At 44.3% G+C, this 21598-nt stretch overlaps 1 protein-coding gene across 1 annotated transcript in view; it reads left to right on the forward strand.

Moving 5' to 3' along the window:
- LOC139469420 (disks large homolog 5-like) overlaps positions 1 to 21165 on the forward strand; it is a 63382-nt gene extending 42217 nt beyond the window's left edge. Inside the window, 9 exon segments of the mRNA XM_071251584.1 lie at positions 1325 to 1427; positions 5176 to 5392; positions 6584 to 6798; positions 8397 to 8435; positions 9559 to 9660; positions 11358 to 11482; positions 12075 to 12184; positions 13003 to 13112; positions 14512 to 21165. Coding sequence (XP_071107685.1) covers positions 1325 to 1427; positions 5176 to 5392; positions 6584 to 6798; positions 8397 to 8435; positions 9559 to 9660; positions 11358 to 11482; positions 12075 to 12184; positions 13003 to 13112; positions 14512 to 14615 — 1125 coding nt within the window. The 3' untranslated portion in view covers positions 14616 to 21165.
- The last annotated feature ends 433 nt before the right edge of the window (positions 21166 to 21598 follow it).

The following is a 21598-nucleotide window of genomic DNA, read 5'->3' on the forward strand; positions in this document are numbered from 1 at the left end:
GTGCTTGTTCTGTTACCCACTTGTTTGTACCAGCCTCGTGGACAGACCGTATACAGACCAAGGAGAGACCACTGATAGACCCTATACAGACCAAGGAGAGACCATGGACACATCCTGTACAGAACATGTACAGACCGTGGACAGATCCTGTACAGACCATGTACAGACCCTGTGCAGACCTTGGACAGACTGTGGACAGAGGACAGACTGTAGACTGACTGTGGATAGACCATGGACAGACTGTATACAGACCAAGGAGAGACCATGGACAGATCCTGTACAGAACATGTCCAGACCGTGGACAGATCCTGTACAGACCATGTGCAGACCTTGGACAGACAGAGGACAGACTGTAGACTGACTGTGGATAGACCATGGACAGACCGTATACAGACCAAGGAGAGACCCTGGACAGACTGGACACACCATGTACAGACCGTGGACAGACCCTGTAAAGACCGTGTACAGACCCAGTATAGACCCTATACAGACAATGTACAGAGTGTATGCATACTGTGGACAGACCATATACAGAACATGGACAGATCGAGGACAATGTACAGAGTGAATGCATACTGTGGACAGACCGTATACAGAACATGGATATATCGAGGACAATGTACAGAGCGTATGCATACTGTGGACAGACCGTATACAGAACATGGACAGATCGAGGACAATGTACAGAGTGAATGCATACTGTGGACAGACCGTATACAGAACATGGACAGATCGAGGACAATGTACAGAGCGTATGCATACTGTGGACAGACCGTATACAGAACATGGATAGATCGAGGACAATGTACAGAGTGAATGCATACTGTGGACAGACCGCATACAGAACACGGACAGACCCGATACAGAACATGGACAGACCCGATACAGGCCGTATACAGACTCTGTGCAGACAGTGGACAGACCCTGTACAGACCCTATACAGACTGTGGACAGCCGAGGACAGACCGAGGACATACAGTGGATAGACTGCACAGCTGTAATAGTGTTCTCATAGCGAGCATCAGTTGTCAGCCTGAAATATTCACTGCTAGTAGCTGAAATATTGCTGAGTCAGGATTTTACAAGTTTTGCTCTCATAATTTCTCAGATGTGAACAAGTTATGTCTATTTTCACTGAAAAGTACCAACCTTTTTATGACAATTTTGTTGAGTTTTACCTTCTGATTTCAATTTCCTGGCATCAATATGATTCCCACCCCCACATGTGGTGCTGTGCCTAGTGTTGCAGTGAACAGTTTGTACTGCCGCAGTTTATTGGATTTGCATGTCCCTTGAGTGTTGAGCTTTGACCTTCCCATTTCAGTACAATGGCTTGGACTTTCGCGGCATAACAGCAGAGCAGGCCGTCCTCGAGCTGTCTAAACCTTGCTCCACCATGAGAATCAGGGCCCAACTAAACCTCCCTAGTGAGTATACCCAGACACCCATCTTCCTAGTACCTGTTACTAAACAGCCCCTGCAGGCCTTACTGAACGCCCTCTCCAGGCCTTACTGAATACCCTCTCCAGGCCTAACTGAACACTCTCTCCAGGCCTAACTGAACACCCTCTCCAGGCCTAACTGAACACCCTCTCCAGGCCTTACTGAATACCCTCTCCAGGCCTTGCTGAATACCCTCTCCGGGCCTCACTGAATACCCTCTCCAGGCCTTACTGAATACCCTCTCCAGGCCTTGCTGAATACCCTCTCCAGGCCTTACTGTATACCCTCTCCAGGCCTCACTGAATACCCTCTCCAGGCCTTGCTGAATACCCTCTCCAGGCCTTACTGTATACCCTCTCCAGGCCTTGCTGAATACCCTCTCCAGGCCTTACTGAACACCCTCTCCAGGCCTTACTGAATACCCTCTCCGGGCCTTACTGAACACCCTCTCCAGCCCTTACTGATACCCTCTCCAGGCCTTGCTAAACACCCCCAGCAGGCCTTATTGAACACCCCTGCAGGCCTTACTGAACACCCTCTCCAGGCCTTACTGAATACCCTCTCCAGGCCTTACTGAACACCCTCTCCAGGCCTTACTGAACACCCTCTCCAGGCCTTACTGATACCCTCTCCAGGACTTGCTCAACACCCCCAGCAAGCCTTATTGAACACCCCTGCAGGACTTATTGAACACCCTCTCCAGGCCTTACTGAACACCCTCTCCAGGACTTGCTAAACACCCCCAGCAGACCTTATTGAACACCCCAGCAAGCCTTATTGAACACCCCTGCAGGACTTATTGAACACCCTCTCCAGGACTTACTGAACACCCTCTCCAGGACTTGCTAATCACCCACTGCAGGTCTTAATTGAAAAGAACTGCATGACTTACTGGACACCCACTGCAGGCCTACTGACAACAACCCCCCCCCCCCCCCCCCCCCCCCCCCTCCCTGCAGGCCTAACTGAACACCACCTGCAGACCTTACTGAACACCCTTTGCAGCCTAACTGGACACCCCCTTCAGGCCTAACTGAACACCCTTTGCAGGCCTAACTGGACCCCCCCCCTGCAGGATTACTTACCTCCCCTGCAGGCGTAACTGAACACCCCCTGCAGACCTAACTGGACACTCCCTGCAGGCCTTACTGCCCCCCCCCTGCAGGCTTCCTGACCCCCCTGCAGGCCTAACTGAACACCACCTGCAGGCCTTACTAAACACCCTTTGCAGCCTAACTGGACACCCCCTGCAGGCCTAACTGAACACCCTTTGCAGGCCTAACTGGACCCCCCCCCCCCCCCCCCTGCTGGATTACTGACCTCCCCTGCAGGCGTAACTGAACATTCCCTGCAGACCTAACTGGACACTCCCTTCAGGCCTCCTGACCCCCCTGCAGGCCTCCTGACCCCCCCCCCCCCCCTTTTTGCAGGCCTCCTGACCCCCCTGCAGGCCTTACTGAACACCCCTTTCCAGCCCTTTCTCTATTTCACATTGTGTTGTATTCTGCTGTGAGTGTCCCCAGCCCTTGCTGCATGCAGTGTACAGTGACTACTGTGTTGTACACATTGTTGTACATTGCTGTGTGTGGTCAGGCCCACCTGACTACTGTGTTGTACACATTGTTGTACATTGCTGTGTGTGGTCAGGCCCACCTGACTATTGTGTTGTACACATTGTTGTACATTGCTGTGTGTGGTCAGGCCCACCTGACTACTGTGTTGTACACATTGTTGTACATTGCTGTGTGTGGTCAGGCCCACCTGACTACTGTGTTGTACACATTGTTGTACATTGCTGTGTGTGGTCAGGCCCACCTGACTACTGTGTTGTACACATTGTTGTACATTGCTGTGTGTGGTCAGGCCCACCTGACTACTGTGTTGTACACATTGTTGTACATTGCTGTGTGTGGTCAGGCCCACCTGACTACTGTGTTGTACACATTGTTGTACATTGCTGTGTGTGGTCAGGCCCACCTGACTACTGTGTTGTACACATTGTTGTACATTGCTGTGTGTGGTCAGGCCCACCTGACTACTGTGTTGTACACATTGTTGTACATTGCTGTGTGTGGTCAGGCCCACCTGACTACTGTGTTGTACACATTGTTGTACATTGCTGTGTGTGGTCAGGCCCACCTGACTACTGTGTTGTACACATTGTTGTACATTGCTGTGTGTGGTCAGGCCCACCTGACTATTGTGTTGTACACATTGTTGTACATTGCTGTGCATGGTCAGGCCCACCTGACAGCTGTGTTGTTCTGCTTTGAGATGCATGGTTTCATTGATGAGAGTTCTGAAGTAGGTTGGATGTTTTCTGTTTGCAGCAAGTTAGATCAGAGGAACCAATTTTGATGTCCTAGTAACACATGTAGATGTAGAATACCCATGGCACCTTCTCATCTAGATAGCGCGTTGTTTTTTATAGTGGGGTCAGCTACAACAGCGATAGAAACTAACACTAGCCCACTAGTTCTTATAATGATAACATATAGCAAAACCCCTTAAAAGGGCAAATTTCTACTAGTCCTTAGGATACCATAACTATTGGGCAGGTCTAGTGCCAATTTCTAACACTGCACAAGTGAACAAGTTTACTATATCTCATTCATGATACCAGATCGTATTCATCCAGACTATGAATTTTCTATTTCCATATGTCCGATCCACCCTGAAAGTTGCCTTCTCCAGGGAGAAGTAGGCGATTTTCTAGAATACACAGAACATGTTCAAAACTTGCATATTATTACTTGCATATTATATTGGAGAGGGTTGAAACAAAAAGTATGCTGTGATATGAAAATTTGCATGGTTTTAAAGACATTCAGCTTCTGGTGGAGGGTGAGCCCATGAAACTTTATTGTTGGTTTGCTGTTTAACGCCGCACTCAGCAATATTCCGGCCATATGACGGCGGTCTGTAAATAGTCAAGTCTGGACCAGACAATCCAGTGATTGACATCATGAACATTGATCCACGCAATTGGGATCAATGACTTGAATCAACCAAGTCAGCGAGCCTGACCACCCTATCCCGTTAGTCGCCTTTTACGACAAGCACAGTCACCTTTTATGGGAAACCTTATTGTATGTATACACATTAAGATCAAATCTTTGGCCTAAAGATTAATGACTGGTCCTGACGGTATGTTCAGATGTTCCTGGATGTTGTGTTCTAAAATATGCGTTGGAAGTCAAGTGGGCCTTGTCACAACCAAAATGTTCTTTCTTTAAGATACTATAGAAGCAAACTTGACCAAATAACTCCCTTAATGTTAAACACTGTGGATGTGTTGGTATTGGTTGTATGTTGTTGACTATCGCCATAGTCTGGTGGTAGAGCATCCGCCCGCAGAGCAGAAGGTCCAGGGTTCCATCCCCAGGCGGCATCGTACAAAAAGACGTTGAAATATGATACTTGTTGTTACTCTGCCTGGTGCTCGGATTAAGGACCTTAAAATAACTGTTTGGCTCAGTCAGTATAAACTGCAGCATGGTATCTCAGTGGGCTGGCACTATAAAATCGGCATCAGTCCGGACAAGTACAAACAGCCACATACACACACATGTGCATGCACGTCGCTATATAAGTGTAATACTCTTGGACGCGACGTTAACCCCATTTCACTTCACTGTATGTCTGTTGCTAGGATTATAACTTGTTAACACCTCTAGTTGTAGAATGTGCGTATGAGCCCATTGTTGTCATGATTGTAACCTTTCCTTGCAGAATACAACAAGGTCCAGAACTTGCCAGGAGATTCAGTCTACATCCGGGCAAACTTTGAGCGAGCCGCAGAGAGTGAGACCGAACTAGCTTTTCGCAGAGATGACATCATGCTAGTGGAGAACACCTTGCATGGGGGAGGGATGGGACTGTGGTTTGCCTGGCTTGTCAATGATGATGGCAAGAAGCTTAAGGGAGGCACCATTCCAAGCAGAATGAGGTAGGCTTGCAGTGGTACCAGGGGCGTTAAACCCAGCTCACTCACTCACTCACTCACTCACACCAGTGGTACCAGGGACGTTAAAACCCAACTCACTCACTCACTCACTCACACCAGTGGTACCAGGGGCGTTAAACCCAACTCACTCACTCACTCACTCACTCACTCACTCACTCACTCACACCAGTGGTACCAGGGGCATGAGTGGCCCAGTCGTGTGAGGCTCAGCACTTTGCTGTGTAGAGTTGTCCCTTGGGTGCACCGGAGACCTATGATCCTTGTTCTTCCTATGATTTCATGGGTTTCACCAACATGGTCAATGACTGAAACCTGAGACTTGAATAACTGGAATACTGTTCAAAGTGGCATTAAACCCAACTCACTCACTCACTAACTACAGTGGTACCAGGCATAAGCCCAGCAGATGGTTCAGGCACTATATGACATTGCTATATGTAAGACCAGGTAGTGTCATTATAGTATGAGGTGAAACAAGACAGTACAGTGAAAAATGTCTACTAGTACTTATGAGGATAACATATAGCAAAACCCTTAAAAATGGCAAATTTCTACTGGTTCTTATGATACCTTTACTATTGTGCAGTTTGGCAAAGCCTACAGGACTAGTGCCATTTTCTACCGCTACAGTATAGGTTGTTATGCTTTATACAGTACAATATTTCAGAGTTGATATGATTAAAGATGTCTCCTTTTCAAACTAAAATAATTCTTTGTGTTAAGTGTCCATTTTGTAAGACAATACCAGTAAAAGCTCAGATAATGATACAAAAAAGCTACTTCTGTTTCATGAAATCATATTATCCTACCAAACATTTTCAAAATAAAATTTTGATGAAAATCTAATAAATTACTTATTGTGACCAAAAGCTAAATGCTCTGAGTACCTGTGTCTGTTGTGAGGCTAATTAAGACAGTACCGCTGTGATGTGATACTATCGATACAGTGTGCATCATACGGGCCTGTATATACACGAGGGGCAGTGTGGGAGCCAGGTGTTCGCTCGTCACTCACATGACCCGAGTTCGATGCCCCACATGGGTACAATGTGTAAATCCTATTTCAGGTGTCACCCCCCCACCCACCCCCGTGATATTGCTGGAATATTTCAAAAAGTCACGTAACACCATACTCACTCACTGTATACACATGACGTCTATCTCTATCTGCAGACTGGAGGATGACATGGTGCTCCGTCGCAGTCTGTCGGAGAGCGTCAGTCTCCATGAGTCAGACGACCTCAAGGGCTCACGCCGAGGCTCAGGCACATACAGAAGAAGCTTCTTCCGCAAGAAACGACACCAGCGAAACAACTCGAAGGAGAGTCGCGAGTTGAGTTCCTTCTCCGATGCTTCTCTCAACAGTGATTCCGTTCCACTGCTTGATGGTGAGGCCAAGGATATATAACTTATAGCACCCCAGTGTACCATCAGTACACTGTCCAACCTGACATACAGAATGGAGTCCTGGATGTCATGTGTGTTTCTCCTGGCCCTTTGACAAGTGTCAAGGGACGAGGTGTCGAGGGCGGGACATAGGGACCTAGTGACGAGGGCAGGACATAGGGACCATGTGACGAGGGAGGGACATAGGGACCAGGTGACGAGGGAGGGACATAGAGACCAGGTGACGAGGGCAGGACATAGGGACCAGGTGACGAGGCCAGGACATAGGGACCAGGTGACAAGGGCAGGACATAGGGGCCATGTGACGAGGGCAGGACAGAGGGACCAGGTGATGAGGGCAGGACATAGGGACCTAGTGACGAGGGAGGGACATAGGGACCAGGTGACGAGGGCAGGACATAGGGACCTAGTGACGAGGGAGGGACATAGGGACCAGGTGACGAGGGCAGGACATAGGGACCAGGTGACGAGGGCAGGACATAGGGACCAGGTGACGAGGTAGGGACATAGGGACCAGGTGACAAGGGAGGTACATAGGGACCAGGTGACGAGGGAGGGACATAGGGACCAGGTGACGAGGGAGGTACATAGGGACCAGGTGACAAGGGAGGTACATAGGGACCAGGTGACGAGGGCAGGACATAGGGACCAGGTGACAAGGGAGGTACATAGGGACCAGGTGACAAGGGAGGTACATAGGGACCAGGTGACGAGGGAGGGACATAGGGACCAGGTGACGAGGGAGGTACATAGGGACCAGGTGACAAGGGAGGTACACAGGGACCAGGTGACAAGGGAGGTACATAGGGACCAGGTGACAAGGGAGGTACATAGGGACCAGGTGACAAGGGAGGGACATAGGGACCAGGTGACGAGGGAGGGACATAGGGACCAGGTGACGAGGGAGGGACATAGGGACCAGGTGACGAGGGAGGGACATAGGGACCAGGTGACGAGGGAGGGACATAGGGACCAGGTGACGAGGGCAGGACATAGGGACCAGGTGATGAGGTAGGAACATAGGGACCAGGTGACAAGGGAGGTACATAGGGACCAGGTGACAAGGGAGGTACATAGGGACCAGGTGACGAGGGCAGTGAATACTGACCACAAACTAACATGAAAACAATCTTACTTACTGGTTAATTTTCAAGCTGAAACAAAGAGTGGATAAATAGACTTGTGACGACTGCCGACTGTAAACACTGAGAGAGACAAACACTGTCAACCAAACTTTTCATAAGACAGTAAGACAACCTGTAAATAACATCTATGCATGATAACAGAGATTCAACAGTTTCAATTGGTGCTCATACCAATTCTCACAATGATCATATTTGTCTAGTGGTATTCAAACTTGCCTGGTGGAATGTATTTTTTGCTAGATGTTTGTAGATGGGTGGTATTTAGTTTCTATGACTTCAAGCTATGTACCCTTTTGGTAAAATAATTGATCAGCAGTTTGATTTGAAACATCGACTCTCACCTACAGTAACTGACAGCTTTCATTGTTAATGACAGTTCCTTGCTTGAGGATAGCTTGTTCAGAAACATTACACGATATTTGTTCTATTGACAGATTCCATCTATGGCTACACAATCATGGAGAGAATTGAGTGTGAGTATTGGCAGCCATCTTCTCTTGCAAACACCTTGCTCGTGGTATCATCCACTGGCTTGTCTGCCCCATCAATCATGTGCAGGCCGCATTGATATAGCTGGAATATTGCTGGCTGCGGCATAAATAACAACAATGTGGCACAGCATGTACAGAATGTGGCACAGCACGTACAGAATGTGGCACAGCATGCACAGAATGTGGCACAGCACATACAGAATGTAGCACAGCACGTGCAGAATGTGCCACAGAACATACAGAATGTGGCACAGCACGTACAGAATGTGGCACAGCACGTACAGAATGTGGCACAGCACGTACAGAATGTGGCACAGAATGTGGCACAGCACATGCAGAATGTGGAACAGCACCTGGCGCAGCACATACATGATGTGGCACAGCATGTACTGAATGTGGCACAGCACATACAGAATGTGGCACAGCACATACAGAATGTGACACAGCACGTACAGAATGTGGCACATCACGTGCAGAATGTGGCACAGCACGTACTGAATGTGGCACAGCACGTACGGAATGTGGCACAACACATGCAGAATGTGGCACAGCATGTACAGAATGTGGCACAGCACATGCAGAATGTGGCACAGCACGTACAGAATGTGGCACAGCACGTGCAGAATGTGGCACAGCACATACAGAATGTGGAACAGCACATGCAGAATCTGGCACAGCACGTACAGAATGTGGCACAGCACATACAGAATTTGGCACAGCACATACAGAATGTGGCACAGCATGTACAGAATGTGGCACAGCACCACAGAATAGGGCACAGAATTCGGCACAGCACATACAGAATGTCGTTAACATTCGAAATTATACCCATGTAAATATATGTGGCCGCAAGCGCTTCATACTACTTCAAGATCTTCTTGTACGGAACCAAGTAAGGTCATGGTATCCCGATCATGTTGATCGATGCTCATGATATCAATATCTGGATTGTCTAGTCCAGACCCAATTATTTACAGATCGCTGTCAATTAGCTGAAATTACGCTGAGTGCGGTGTTTAACAACAAACAAACAGATCTAGCTGTTGGTATTGCCCAATGTCCAAATGTGTCTCATCCATTGGCTGACCTTGACTTTGTGTTCCAGGCAAGAAGACGCGACCTGTTGTCCTGCTGGCGCCACTGGCCGAACCTCTGATCCGCAAACTGGAGTCGGAGTCTCCCGACAAGTACCACCAGTGCAAGCCCTGTAAATATAGAACCGTTGATGCTCTTTCAGTACTTGTAATAGTTATGCCACCAGTGCAAGCCCTGTAAATATAGAACCGTTGATGCTCTTTCAGTACTTGTAATAGTTATGCCACCAGTGCAAGCCCTGTAAATATAGAACCGTTGATGCTCTTTCAGTACTTGTAATAGTTATGCTACCAGTGCAAGCCCTGTAAATATAGAACAGCTGATGCTCTTTCAGTACTTGTAATAGTTATGCCACCAGTGCAAGCCCTGTAAATATAGAACAGCTGATGCTCTTTCAGTACTTGTAATAGTTATGCCACCAGTGCAAGCCCTGTAAATATTAGAACCGTTGATGCTCTTTCAGTACTTGTAATAGTTATGCTACCAGTGCAAGCCCTGTAAATATAGAACAGCTGATGCTCTTTCAGTACTTGTAATAGTTATGCTACCAGTGCAAGCCCTGTAAATATAGAATCCGTGCAAGCCTTGTAAATATAGAATCCGTGCAAGCCCTGTAAATATAGAATCTGTAAATATAGAATCAGTGCACGAACTGTAAATACAGAATCCGTGCAAGCCCTGTAAATATAGAATCCGTGCAAGCCCTGTAAATATAGAATCTGTGCAAGCCCTGTAAATATAGAATCGGTGCACGAACTGTAAATATAGAATCCGTGCAAGCCCTGTAAATATAGAATCAGTGCACGAACTATAAATATAGAATCCGTGCAAACCCTGTAAATATAGGATCTGTGCAAGCCCTGTAAATATAGTATCTATGCAAGCCCTGTAAATATAGATTTGGTGCAAGAACTGTAAATATAGTATCCATGCAAGCACTCTAAATATAGAATCGGTGCAAGCCATCTATGTATAGAACCTTTCATGTTGTCTCAGTATTTTCTTGTGTATAAAGTCGCTGTGGGCTTGTGTTGGTCATTCAAGGCAACTTATTGGATCGGGTGGTCAGACTCTGTGATTTGGTGTTGATTGTATCCTGATGGATACTGAATCCTGATGATGTGGATCGTTGTAATATCACTGGATTGTCTGGTCCAGATTTGAATAAAGACAGGCCACCATCACGTAGCTGGATTATTGCTGAGTGTGGTGTTTGAAACAAACCTGTTGTGTAAAGGGGGTTGGAAGTGACTTTGCAGAGTTGTGTCCCTTAGGCATGCCAGGATTTTGTGATCTTGTGTTTGAAATCAAATTAACCACGATAATAATTCTTTGTTTGTCAGCATCATACCTATGCTCGTTGGTTGCAAAGTGTAGTACATATCTTTCTTTCTCCTTTCTTTGTTTACGCCGCACTCAGGAATATTCCAGCTATATGACAGCTGTCTGTAAATAATTGAGTCTGGACCAGACAATCCAGTGATGACATCATAAGCATCGATCCACGCAATTGGGATACAATGACATGCATCAACCAAGTCAGCGAGTCTGACCACCCGATCCCTTTAGTAGGACAAGTATAGTCGTCTATTACGACAAACATGGGTTTCTGAAGACCTATTCTACCCCGAATCTTCACGTGTAAATATCTAAGACCTGGATATCTTGGGGCGGTGTACTCCAACATCAAGCCGACACACTGTGATATAACTGAAATGCTGGTCAAAGCAACATTAAACCAACTTTGCATCACTGCCACTCGGTGTTGTTATGTGGACAGCGAATAAGAGATTGTTTTTGTCATTACAGCGGGTGGCTACACACAAAACCAGTTGAATCAGAATATGTCGAAAGGCGTGGTGATCGACTACTGGCGGCGTGACGACCACTTTGAATGTGTCCGTGTCACAACTATAGAAGAAATCTGTGATAAGGTCAGTATGTGTTGTGTTTCAAGGTCAGCATTGATAGATGACCCTGTATGCCTCAACAGTCCTAAAAACAAGTTAAAATATGCGAATTTGTATGACTTTAATGATATAACAATATGAAACAACAGCATGGATTAAGGTCTCAAATTTATCAGTAAGGTGAAATTATGTTTGAGGTATACAAATGTTTTGCTTAGACTAAAAGAAATAATAGTCTTGGTTCTCAGGCACCCCTGCATCATCATAAAGTTGCCGCAGTTTTTGTTTATGTTTCTATTTTTTTTTAAAAACAAAAAAATCCTTAAATATTCCAAGTCCAACGGTAGTCAAATACTAAACTCCAGTATTTTACTCATCAAAGAATACAGTTATGGAGGGAGGCCCTTTCCCAGGTTGATTGTACATAACTGTTTATTTGGGTACACAACTGTTTATATGGTTACATAACATTTTGCCCCCCACCCCCCTCCAAAAAAAACCAATGACTGCATGCACTGTATTTTCAAAAAACATTTCCTGAGAACAAATTCTTTTATTTTCTTAAATCTTAGACCACTGTTTAATGTATATGTTTGTTTACTTGTTTTGTTGACAGAGAGTCCACTGTTTACTGAAAGTCAGTCCGGCTGCTGTGGAAAGACTGCACCATCTCAAAATATACCCCATTGTTATTTTCGTCAGGCATAAAAACTGGAAACAAATCAGGTAAAGTACAGCATGTCCGCATGATAGGGGTCGTTGTAGTAACTCAAGGTGAAGCCATGCGGTCCTGTGCTCACCCCACAGATCACAAATCAAGTAAAGTTAAGCACTGTCACTCACGGGGAGTCCTTGAATGGGAGACCGCTTTGGCAGCTTGGCTTCTGAGAATATCTGGAGCTTCCGTCCTGCCCCACAGTGAAGCACATGTAACACATGTGGTGTCCCTTGGGCAAGTGACTTTGTTTGAAATGTGCCTCTGTTCACCCAGCAGTGAATGGGTACCCGGTAGGATGAGATGGTGGTTGTTACCATTCTACCGCCTAACAGCCAGCTTGAGTTGTATACTCCCCAGGGAGCATGGAATGAGTGCTGAGTGCTCACGGATCCTGTGACAGGGGTAATAATAGCGCTTTGAGCATACTCCTGAGTAGTGTGGAAATATGTGCAATATAAATGGCCTATTATGATGTATTTTGATATTTCAATATGTGGGGACTATATATGTTTTACCTTACCTAACGCTATACCTATAGCACTATGTAGCGTCAGGTAGGTATATAAACATTGCAGTTAATCAGAAATGCTACTTTCTTCATGGATTGCCAAGTGAGGAGGGTGTTCTGGTGGTCTCAATACAGCACGCCGTGCCAGGGTCTCGTGGCCATGGGTTCAAGTCCAGATTCACCACTAGAGATGACCTTTTACCTTTGTTCATAAGATTCACTGAAGCTGTAGAAATGGCTTTCATCACATGGTCTGTTCTCTCTCTTGAAACTAAGCATGATTCACTCATTTGATTAAATTACCCACAATCCTTACAGGGAAATACGAGATGTCCAGTTTCTGCCAGAGAAGTTGTCCAACAAAGCATCCAAAGATATATATGAGCAGCACCTGAAGATTGAGCAAGAACACCACAATTTATTTTCAGGTAAGACAGGTTTTTGAGCGTACTGAACACCTGTCAAGATGAAGGTCATTTAATCCAAATGTTACATGCACGAAGATTTGACGTAAGCCTTGATAGCCTGTTCTCGTCCTGATGTTGTACAGTAAACTACGTTTATTATAACCAACTGACGGATATAACAAACCTTTTTTTTCTCAGCCATTTGCTGCGTACATGCTATATGATTGCTTATAACTAGGAACATTTATAACAAACTGAAATTAGTGGTCCTTTTTAGTTATAACTGTAGTTAACTGTACTTTATCAAGGTCAAGGTCACCCGTTGTTTTCCGTAAACATTTTGCATAGTTCCTCGGGAATCTCTTCAATGGACTGAGGTCAAATTTGAATTTCAATATGACAATCGATCTGCTGTCTGCAAATTTCATAATAAAATTGTTTTCTGAAAATACTGCACAGTCGCTTGTCACGCCCAAGACCCATACTCACTCACTCACAGGTGCTTTGTATAAATGTTTTGTTATCATATGATGGATGGTGCTTTCAATGCGATAAACATCTTAGTTACATTTGGTATCACGATCTGATAATTATGGAAATGAGGTCACGTATCAGATAGTACTTTTCATAAGCTCAGATACGCATTTATGCTAATAATCTTTTCTTTGACATTCCCCCAAAAGGGAGAAGGCATGATTTTTGTTTCTGAAAAAAGATATTTCAAAATTCATATGGCTGATAATCTGTGATAGTCCCTTTATTACACACTTGTCTTGACCCTTGTGGAATTCCGGGTTAGCTTCGCCTGTACAACCTATGCTTGTTGTGTCATGTGACTTATTGACTCCTGTGGCCAGACTGCTAAATTGGTTTGTGTGTCAGCGTACCCTGATGGCGTGGATCGTTGCTCATAATATCAATCACCCAGTTGTTTGGTCTGGACTCCATTATTTACAGGCCACTGTCATGTAGCTGGAATATTGCTGAATGTGGCATTTCCTGAGCCAATGTATTGTATAATGAACACACAATGCCATTTAGAAAGTGGTCAAATGTAACAAATGTTATATTTGGGATAACACTTTCTTTGTAAAGTACAGATTCTAGTACTGAGTCCCATCCAGGATTCGAACCCACTCTGCCAGAGTGATGCACCTAGTCTCCAGCCCACAAAGTCAGTGATCTAAGCCACTCAGCCACCAAGGCTTCCACAAAAACGAAAGTCCAACACCTGATAGTCTAGATCACATACTTTGACAAGTGTAAACTGGCATGGCTCCCATGGCCGAAAGCTATGAACACACAGTGCCATTTAGAAAAGGGTGAAATGTAACAAATGCTATATTTGGGATAACACCATCTTAGTGAAGTACAGATTCTATTACTTTTTGTGTAATATCCTGATATTATTCCCTTTCAGCCACAATCCAAGGAGGCAACCTGGCTGAAATGTGTATGCACATCAAGACTGTGATTGCATCAGAGCAGAAAAAGCCAGTTTGGGTGTCTGCTGTGTGCATGTGATTGGCTATCTGCCTACACTGACTGTATGCCATTGGTCAGTTTATCTCAACTGTGATTAGTGGATTCAAGTCAGGTGACCACTGTGATAGGATATGACTATTTATGAGGTAGAGAGTGGTGAGACAGGAATGTGGACAGGTATCTCACAATCTGACTTTCTGCTTTTCCAAGTGACCTCTGTTGATGCCCCCGTAGCGGGGATTCGCTTTGTGTTGAAGCCATCAAAATGGACTAAAGATGCACTAGTGTGGAGTTATTGACTTCAGGAGGAATAGACCAAGGTATTCCAGGACGAAGTGCCTTCATCGTGCGATGAAACAGACTGTCCGATCGATAATGTTGAATCATTCCAGGCGCTTTCACTTTTGCTTTTGTCACAGTTCTGCTTTCGGTGGAGTCGTGCATCCCTTCGTTGTCGCGTGTTGACAGTGATGTTCTTCAGGGTCTCGTACATCCTGGAGCCTATAAACACTAGAAGATGACCTACTTAGTGTTCAAGTTTCTGAAAAATAGATTTTTCTTTTCATGTTTATAGCTGTCCAGCTGATAACTGATTAGTGCGATGTTGCTGACCAAGGCTTCCATAGTGCCCCTGTTACAAGTGGATAGGGATAGTATCTCAAGAATTCTGCAGTTGTAATTATGTGTGCACGAAAGTGTTGATTTCCTAACAACTAATTACTTGGCCATTATATTTTGTAGTAATAGAAACACAAATATGGTAGAATACTGATCCATACACACAGGAACCTGCCTTACAAGCAGAGGGTGGCAGAGTTCCAGGACACCGACTACACGTTCACGTTAACCCTGAAACTAAGCACAGTTGTGAATGGACTATTTACTGTGCAACAGATCTCTTCTTGAGTGTGGTGATACTGAATGTCCTTACGCTTGTCAATTTTTTCTTCAATCTCCATTAGGTAATGCCAACATTGTTGTCAAACCTTACGTACTGCCCCCGTCAGAGAGCACTGACATTGTTGTTAAACCCTTATACTGCCCCCGTCAGAGAGTGCTGACAGTGTTGTCCGACGGTTTGTACTTCCTGTGTCCTATCACAATGTATGTTTTTGCCACAAGTTTTTAAGGTTTGTGCAATTATGAGGAAGACATCCACCCACATCAGTCTGCCATTTTGTTGAAATCGCCATTTTTTAAGCCTCAATGCATTACACCAATATGTGCTTTAATGTACCGCAAACATGCATTACGTGCATGGCCATGTGTCAATGGGGGAAGTCGGTTGCAAAGATGGGCTCGTTGTTCAATCCCGTGACACTGTCTGGCTTCGGTCTGATGGCATATATAAGACTGAGACATTGTCTGGTGATTGATTGGAGTAAAATTAAGATAGATTTTTTAACCAGTGTTTGGAGAATAATAATGTTGTTTGATAAACTTTAGACATTCATGATTAAATTAGTCATTTGAAAGAGGTCGTCATCATCACAAGAGGAAGACTGAGATAGGATGTAGCAAACTTTAGAGTGATTGAATAATTGTGCTTCTATGTCTGTGACATTATTATGACTTCCTGAGCTTGTTCATCTTGTGTTCACTGTCGGTGTACAGGCCTGCATAGGGACAGTAGTGTTTCTGTCACAAGTGGCAGGACATCACACTTTCACATTCCAGGGTGACGGGGACTGCTCGTGGTGAGGCCTCACTTCTATTTGGAATATCAGTCTGCGATATGACGTTAAGCATTTCAGGAAAATCATGACATGAAAGTTCCATAACTTTTGCAATAACTGAAGATATTTGTTCGACCTATGAGGGCACAAGATAAATGTTTGCAGATTTTTGTTAAGATCAATTTGTCTATAAGCAAAGTGTTTCAACTTATTTTCAACCAATATTTTTCCAAGGGGTGATCTCATGCTTTCATGCTGTACTTAAGAAGAGAGCTTATATTTCTATTCATTGTTACACTGATCATTATCCGCCCAGCCACTGAAGGACGCAGTGTCACATCAGCTAATGGGAGATTACCAGTTAAGGGGAGAGCACTCTTGGCAGAAGAGTAGCATGGCATATTTTGCAGGATACAGTACTTGGTTGTGAATGTATGTTGCTGTGTGCAGCATACTTGTGATATATCCTGGCCCCCCTCAGCTCACCTGGCTGTAGAGCGTGCCTGCATCTTTGTTACAACTGTCAGGATATCATTATTGTGTAGCAAGGTCAAGGTCAAGAGCTGCCCAGCTTGTTTATCACTGTCCCTAAATGTTGCATTATTTGTGTGTGAGTATGAGAAATTGTGTGGACGGAGACGGGACTCATGTCATCGCCTGGGAATGGAGTTATCGAAACATTAGAGACTACGGGAAAGACTACGTAGTCAAAAGTTCAACAATAGTCACTCTGATGAATAGGTAATGTAGGAAAATGGTTGCACGCACTGTGCTCTGTATTGCAGCCCAAGATGCTTTTCATTGGATGGGGGGAGAGGCCAGTTTGTGAATACTGTGCCACATAGTATCAGGTGAGCCTTTCAACACATTTTAGCTCACCTGACTGAATGTTTAGTGAGCTTATGACATGGCCTGTTTGCCTGTTGTCAGTTGTCCGTCATAAACTTCTCCTTCGTAAACGTCACCTCAGAAAACATGCGAGACAGTGAAGCTGCAACTTATGGTAGATGTGTAGTTAAAAGTGGCGCTCAACATGAATGTTCCGTTCTTCGCGATATTTTGAAATTTGACCTTGACATGACCTTTGCTCCTTGATCATGCGCCAAAGTGCACTCAAAATTTGTTTCTGCACACTGTAAACCTCCTCTCCTCAAACCATTCAACCAATGAAGTTGCAACTTCCCATGTTTGTTACAACCAATGATGACACCACATTTGTGCAAGAGGTTCGATTAAGATTTTCAATACAACCACCATGTTGAAAAACTATAAAAATGGCCATAACTCATATTTGACAGTATTTTCAAAATTTGTTATTTATTCAGTTTGTTTGGCCTTTTTCTCTCTATGTATGCAGAAACACTTGAATATGAACACTGACAGCAACCTCGTTATGTGGCCGTCTTTGTTGACTGCAGTGGAGCTACAGTGCCATGGCACACTATTTGAAGCTATTAATGAATACATCACTCAGCTCTCAGCCACGCCTCCCTCCCTCTTCCCTACTCTCAGCATGGTAAATATGCAAAATATTATCTCATCCATGATAAGGAATGGGGTGTTTATTTAGAATTTAAGAAACATCGGATGTACTGTTAGCTCACCTGATGCGGTCAAAGCAACTCCTTAGAAATTAGGCTTGTTCCAACCAATGATGGAACAGTTTTGCAAAGACATGTTCTGGTTATTAAATATTGACATAACCTTTTATGTCAATGCATTCTAGACTTGGGAAATATATATATTCCTCTGTAAACCTGGTAGGAAAACAGTAATGCTGACCACTGACTTAGTTGACTTTTGTCTGCTAACATTGTAAGCTGTACAAAGCAGGTGAGCTACAGTAGTGTTCTGTCTTCAATGGTGTTGGTTAAAAGGATTATGCATGTGGATGATTTTGAATACTCGATGGTATGAAACAAGCAGATGGATGCTTAATCAATTTGTTAAGTTTAGCCTGAGTCATTCAGTATGTCAACAGTTTTCAAGCCTATAGTGATTTATGAAAAGTGTTCATACAGTGCATCATATATTTACATCATGCTGTCTAATTGCAGATTATTTATTTTCGTAAGTTTAGATTTCTCTTAATTCAAACTTCCCTTCCCAAGAATATATGTAGTGACTGTCATATCTTAGAGTGCTAGACACGTCCTGTGTGAAAGGGCAGCTACTTGTGACTGTCATTTTACATTAGAGTTTTAATTTCAATCTCAATCTGTGTTATTTTCCACCTCACATTGTGTTTGTGGTTAAATTGATTGAGGACTGAATGGACTTTATGCAAAGGTTGCAACCCATTCACATCCATGGGGATGGTGTCACCTGACTGTATGGTCCACCTACCTCAACTGATGGCTCATCTCACATTAGGTTTGTAGATTAACTTCATTCAAAGCAAATTGTCCACATATCCGAACCATAATTTATATGTGAGTTCAATGCAGCCCCCCCCGCTGCTGTTTGTTGTAGTCAACAATATTCCAGCTACATCATGACAACGTATAAATATTCAAGTCTGGGCAGGCAACCACTGAGTTATGCACTGCATCTTCAGGTACCATGACACATTATCAGCCAAGTCTTGTCTAGGTCACTGGGGACCTATGCTAAGAGGAAAGCTCAGCAATTACATGTATGTCTCCATGATATAGAAGACCCAGTGGGAATTCTAGGCTAGAATTAGTACCCATAGCCTATAGTTATCATATATGCTATTGTCCAAGCTAAGTGTCCAGTAGACACCTGTACTACTTTCTTTATCAAGATTATATTTTGGACAGAGCCACATGCACATGTTCTGGTCTGGTCTTATCGAGGACAGAGCCACATGTTCTGGTCTGGTCTTATCGAGGACAGAGCCACATGTTCTGGTCTGGTCTTATCGAGGACCGAGCCACATGTTCTGGTCTGATCTTATCGAGGACAGAGCCACATGTTCTGGTCTGATCTTATCAAGGACAGAGCCACATGCACATGTACTGGTCCAATCTTATCGATGACAGAGCCACATGTTCTGGTCTGATCTTATCTATGACAGAGCCACATGTTCCGGTCTGATCTTATCTAGGAAAGAGCCACATGCAGATGTTCTGGTCTGATCTTATCTAGGACAGAACCACATGCAGATGTTCTGGTCTGACCTTGGCAATGATGGACTTTCACATGCAAATGTTGTTCTGGTCTTGCCGAAAATTAGATCAACTTATGCAGATGTTCTGTTCTGACCTTAAGACGGACAGACCCACATGCACATATTCTGTTCTGGTCTTGCAAGTATAGGTCTGCCTGTGGCAGTTTTCCTGATAACATGAACACTCAACATGGCTGAGGGTCAGTAATGATATGACAGAACATAGAAGTTAAACTCTGCACTGGACATAGCACATCCACATAGCAGGTGCTTGTGGTGGATATAGATCCTGCTGGCTCATTCCCTTCTTACCTGTGCAAGGTGCCACTCTGCTGTGGACATGACATACTGCTACTACTGGGTTTCAAATCATGTCTGAATTCTCCCTTAGTTACACCAGACTGACGGATGGGTAAATGAGGCTGTCATAGGTGGGTAGCACCAGAGGATTTACTTTCTCGAGACAAGCCTGTCCTTCAGAGAGCATTACTGAAGATGATTACTAAGTTATCCCCCCAGTGTTAATGGTATTGTAAGTCTGGTATGTATGGTATCTTGGATGTATTGAGAGTGGTAACTCAGAGCCTGCATCTAGATGTATTGCCTCACTACATTGATGAAATAACTAAGACTAGGGCTGGGACAGGTAGCTCGGGTACCCAGGTCGGGTGGGTACTGAGTTGGACCTGGGTACCCACAGGACTACCCGGACCCGTGGTTAGTCATATGATATATTGTTTAATGAAACAAATCACTAAAAATCAATGATTACACTACAAGTCATTAATGTTTACATTTCTCTCTGACTATGCACCCATTCCTTTTGACCTTTATGGGTTTGACTAAAGATAAAACATCAGTGTATGCATGACTAGATCGTTTAACATGGGTATCTAAATACATCTGGCCAGGGCTACGGTAAAACTATTAACATTTTGTACCCATCTTTTGACACCTATAGCGGGTTCTAGGGTAGGGTCGGGTATTAGAGGGGTGGGTACCGGGGTAGAAAACTTGGACTCGTCCCAGCCCTAAGACCAACATGTAAAGTAGCAGATTAACAGCAGCATGTAGTGTTTAGTTTGTTTAGGCTTTCAGTGATCCATTGTTTCGAAGTCTTCTCAGGGCAACGCTTCTGGTGAAGAATCTAAGTGTTAAAAGCTACTTCTTCAAACAATTCGGAAATTTCGGAATTGCCACTCTCAGTTTTCGCATTATTTCCTGGCAATACCTACCAGGTTTGCAGAGTACCAGATTGAACCATGCTGAGATGAGGAGGACGAGGGCTATCTGAGTTGAACTTCTGGGGTACAGTGGTTCATCTCAACTTGCGATGTAGGGCGCTACGAGTTGTATCGATAACATATGCCATTTGGACATTAAGGGAACTGAATTGTATCAATAGCTCATGCCATTTGGACATTAAGGGAACTGAATTGTATCAATAGCTCATGCCATTTGGGAACTGAATCGTATCAATCGCTTATGGCATTTGGACATTAAGGGAACTGTGAATCATATCAATAGCTTATGCCATTTGGACATTAAGGTAACTGTTAATCATATTGATAGCTTATGCCATTTGGTCTATAAGGGAGCTGTGAATCATATTGATAGCTTGTGCCATTTGGCCATTACGGTAACTGTGAATACAACTGATTGCTTATGCCATTTGGACATTAAGGGAACTGTGAATGTATTGTTGTTTGTTCATGATGTGTTGGAAGAATTTATCTGTTTACTTTGTTTTTGAAAATGAAAACAGTCATGAATAAAGTTATCAAAGTGAAATGGTAGTATTTTGTTGTCTCTACCCTGTGTCACTGTCTACTCTTGGTGGTTGCTCGATTATCTGAAGGTGTTGATAAATATATCTGCTACTCAGAAGAAGTTAAAGAGTACCCGATTTCTTCATATGAGTGTAGGGGCATGGTGACCCAGTCATTTAAGGCGCCGCGATTTGCTATGCAGAGTTGCGTCTCTTGGGCACGTAAGAAACCTATGATTGTGGGTTCGAATCCCTGTTCACCCTGATATGTTTCTAGGCTTGTCAGCACCATACCCATGCTCGTGGGTTTCACTGAAGTGTTAAACAACTGAGACCTGCATCATTTTGGGCTTTCCTCCCGCATTAAGCTGACTCTCCTTGATATAACTGAAATAATGTTAAAAGCGGCATTTAACACAACTCACTCATATGACGGTAGTTTATC

This window comes from Haliotis cracherodii, unplaced genomic scaffold, assembly GCF_022045235.1.
Source record: "Haliotis cracherodii isolate W230 unplaced genomic scaffold, xgHalCrac1.p SCAF_2, whole genome shotgun sequence".
NCBI lineage: Eukaryota > Metazoa > Mollusca > Gastropoda > Lepetellida > Haliotidae > Haliotis > Haliotis cracherodii.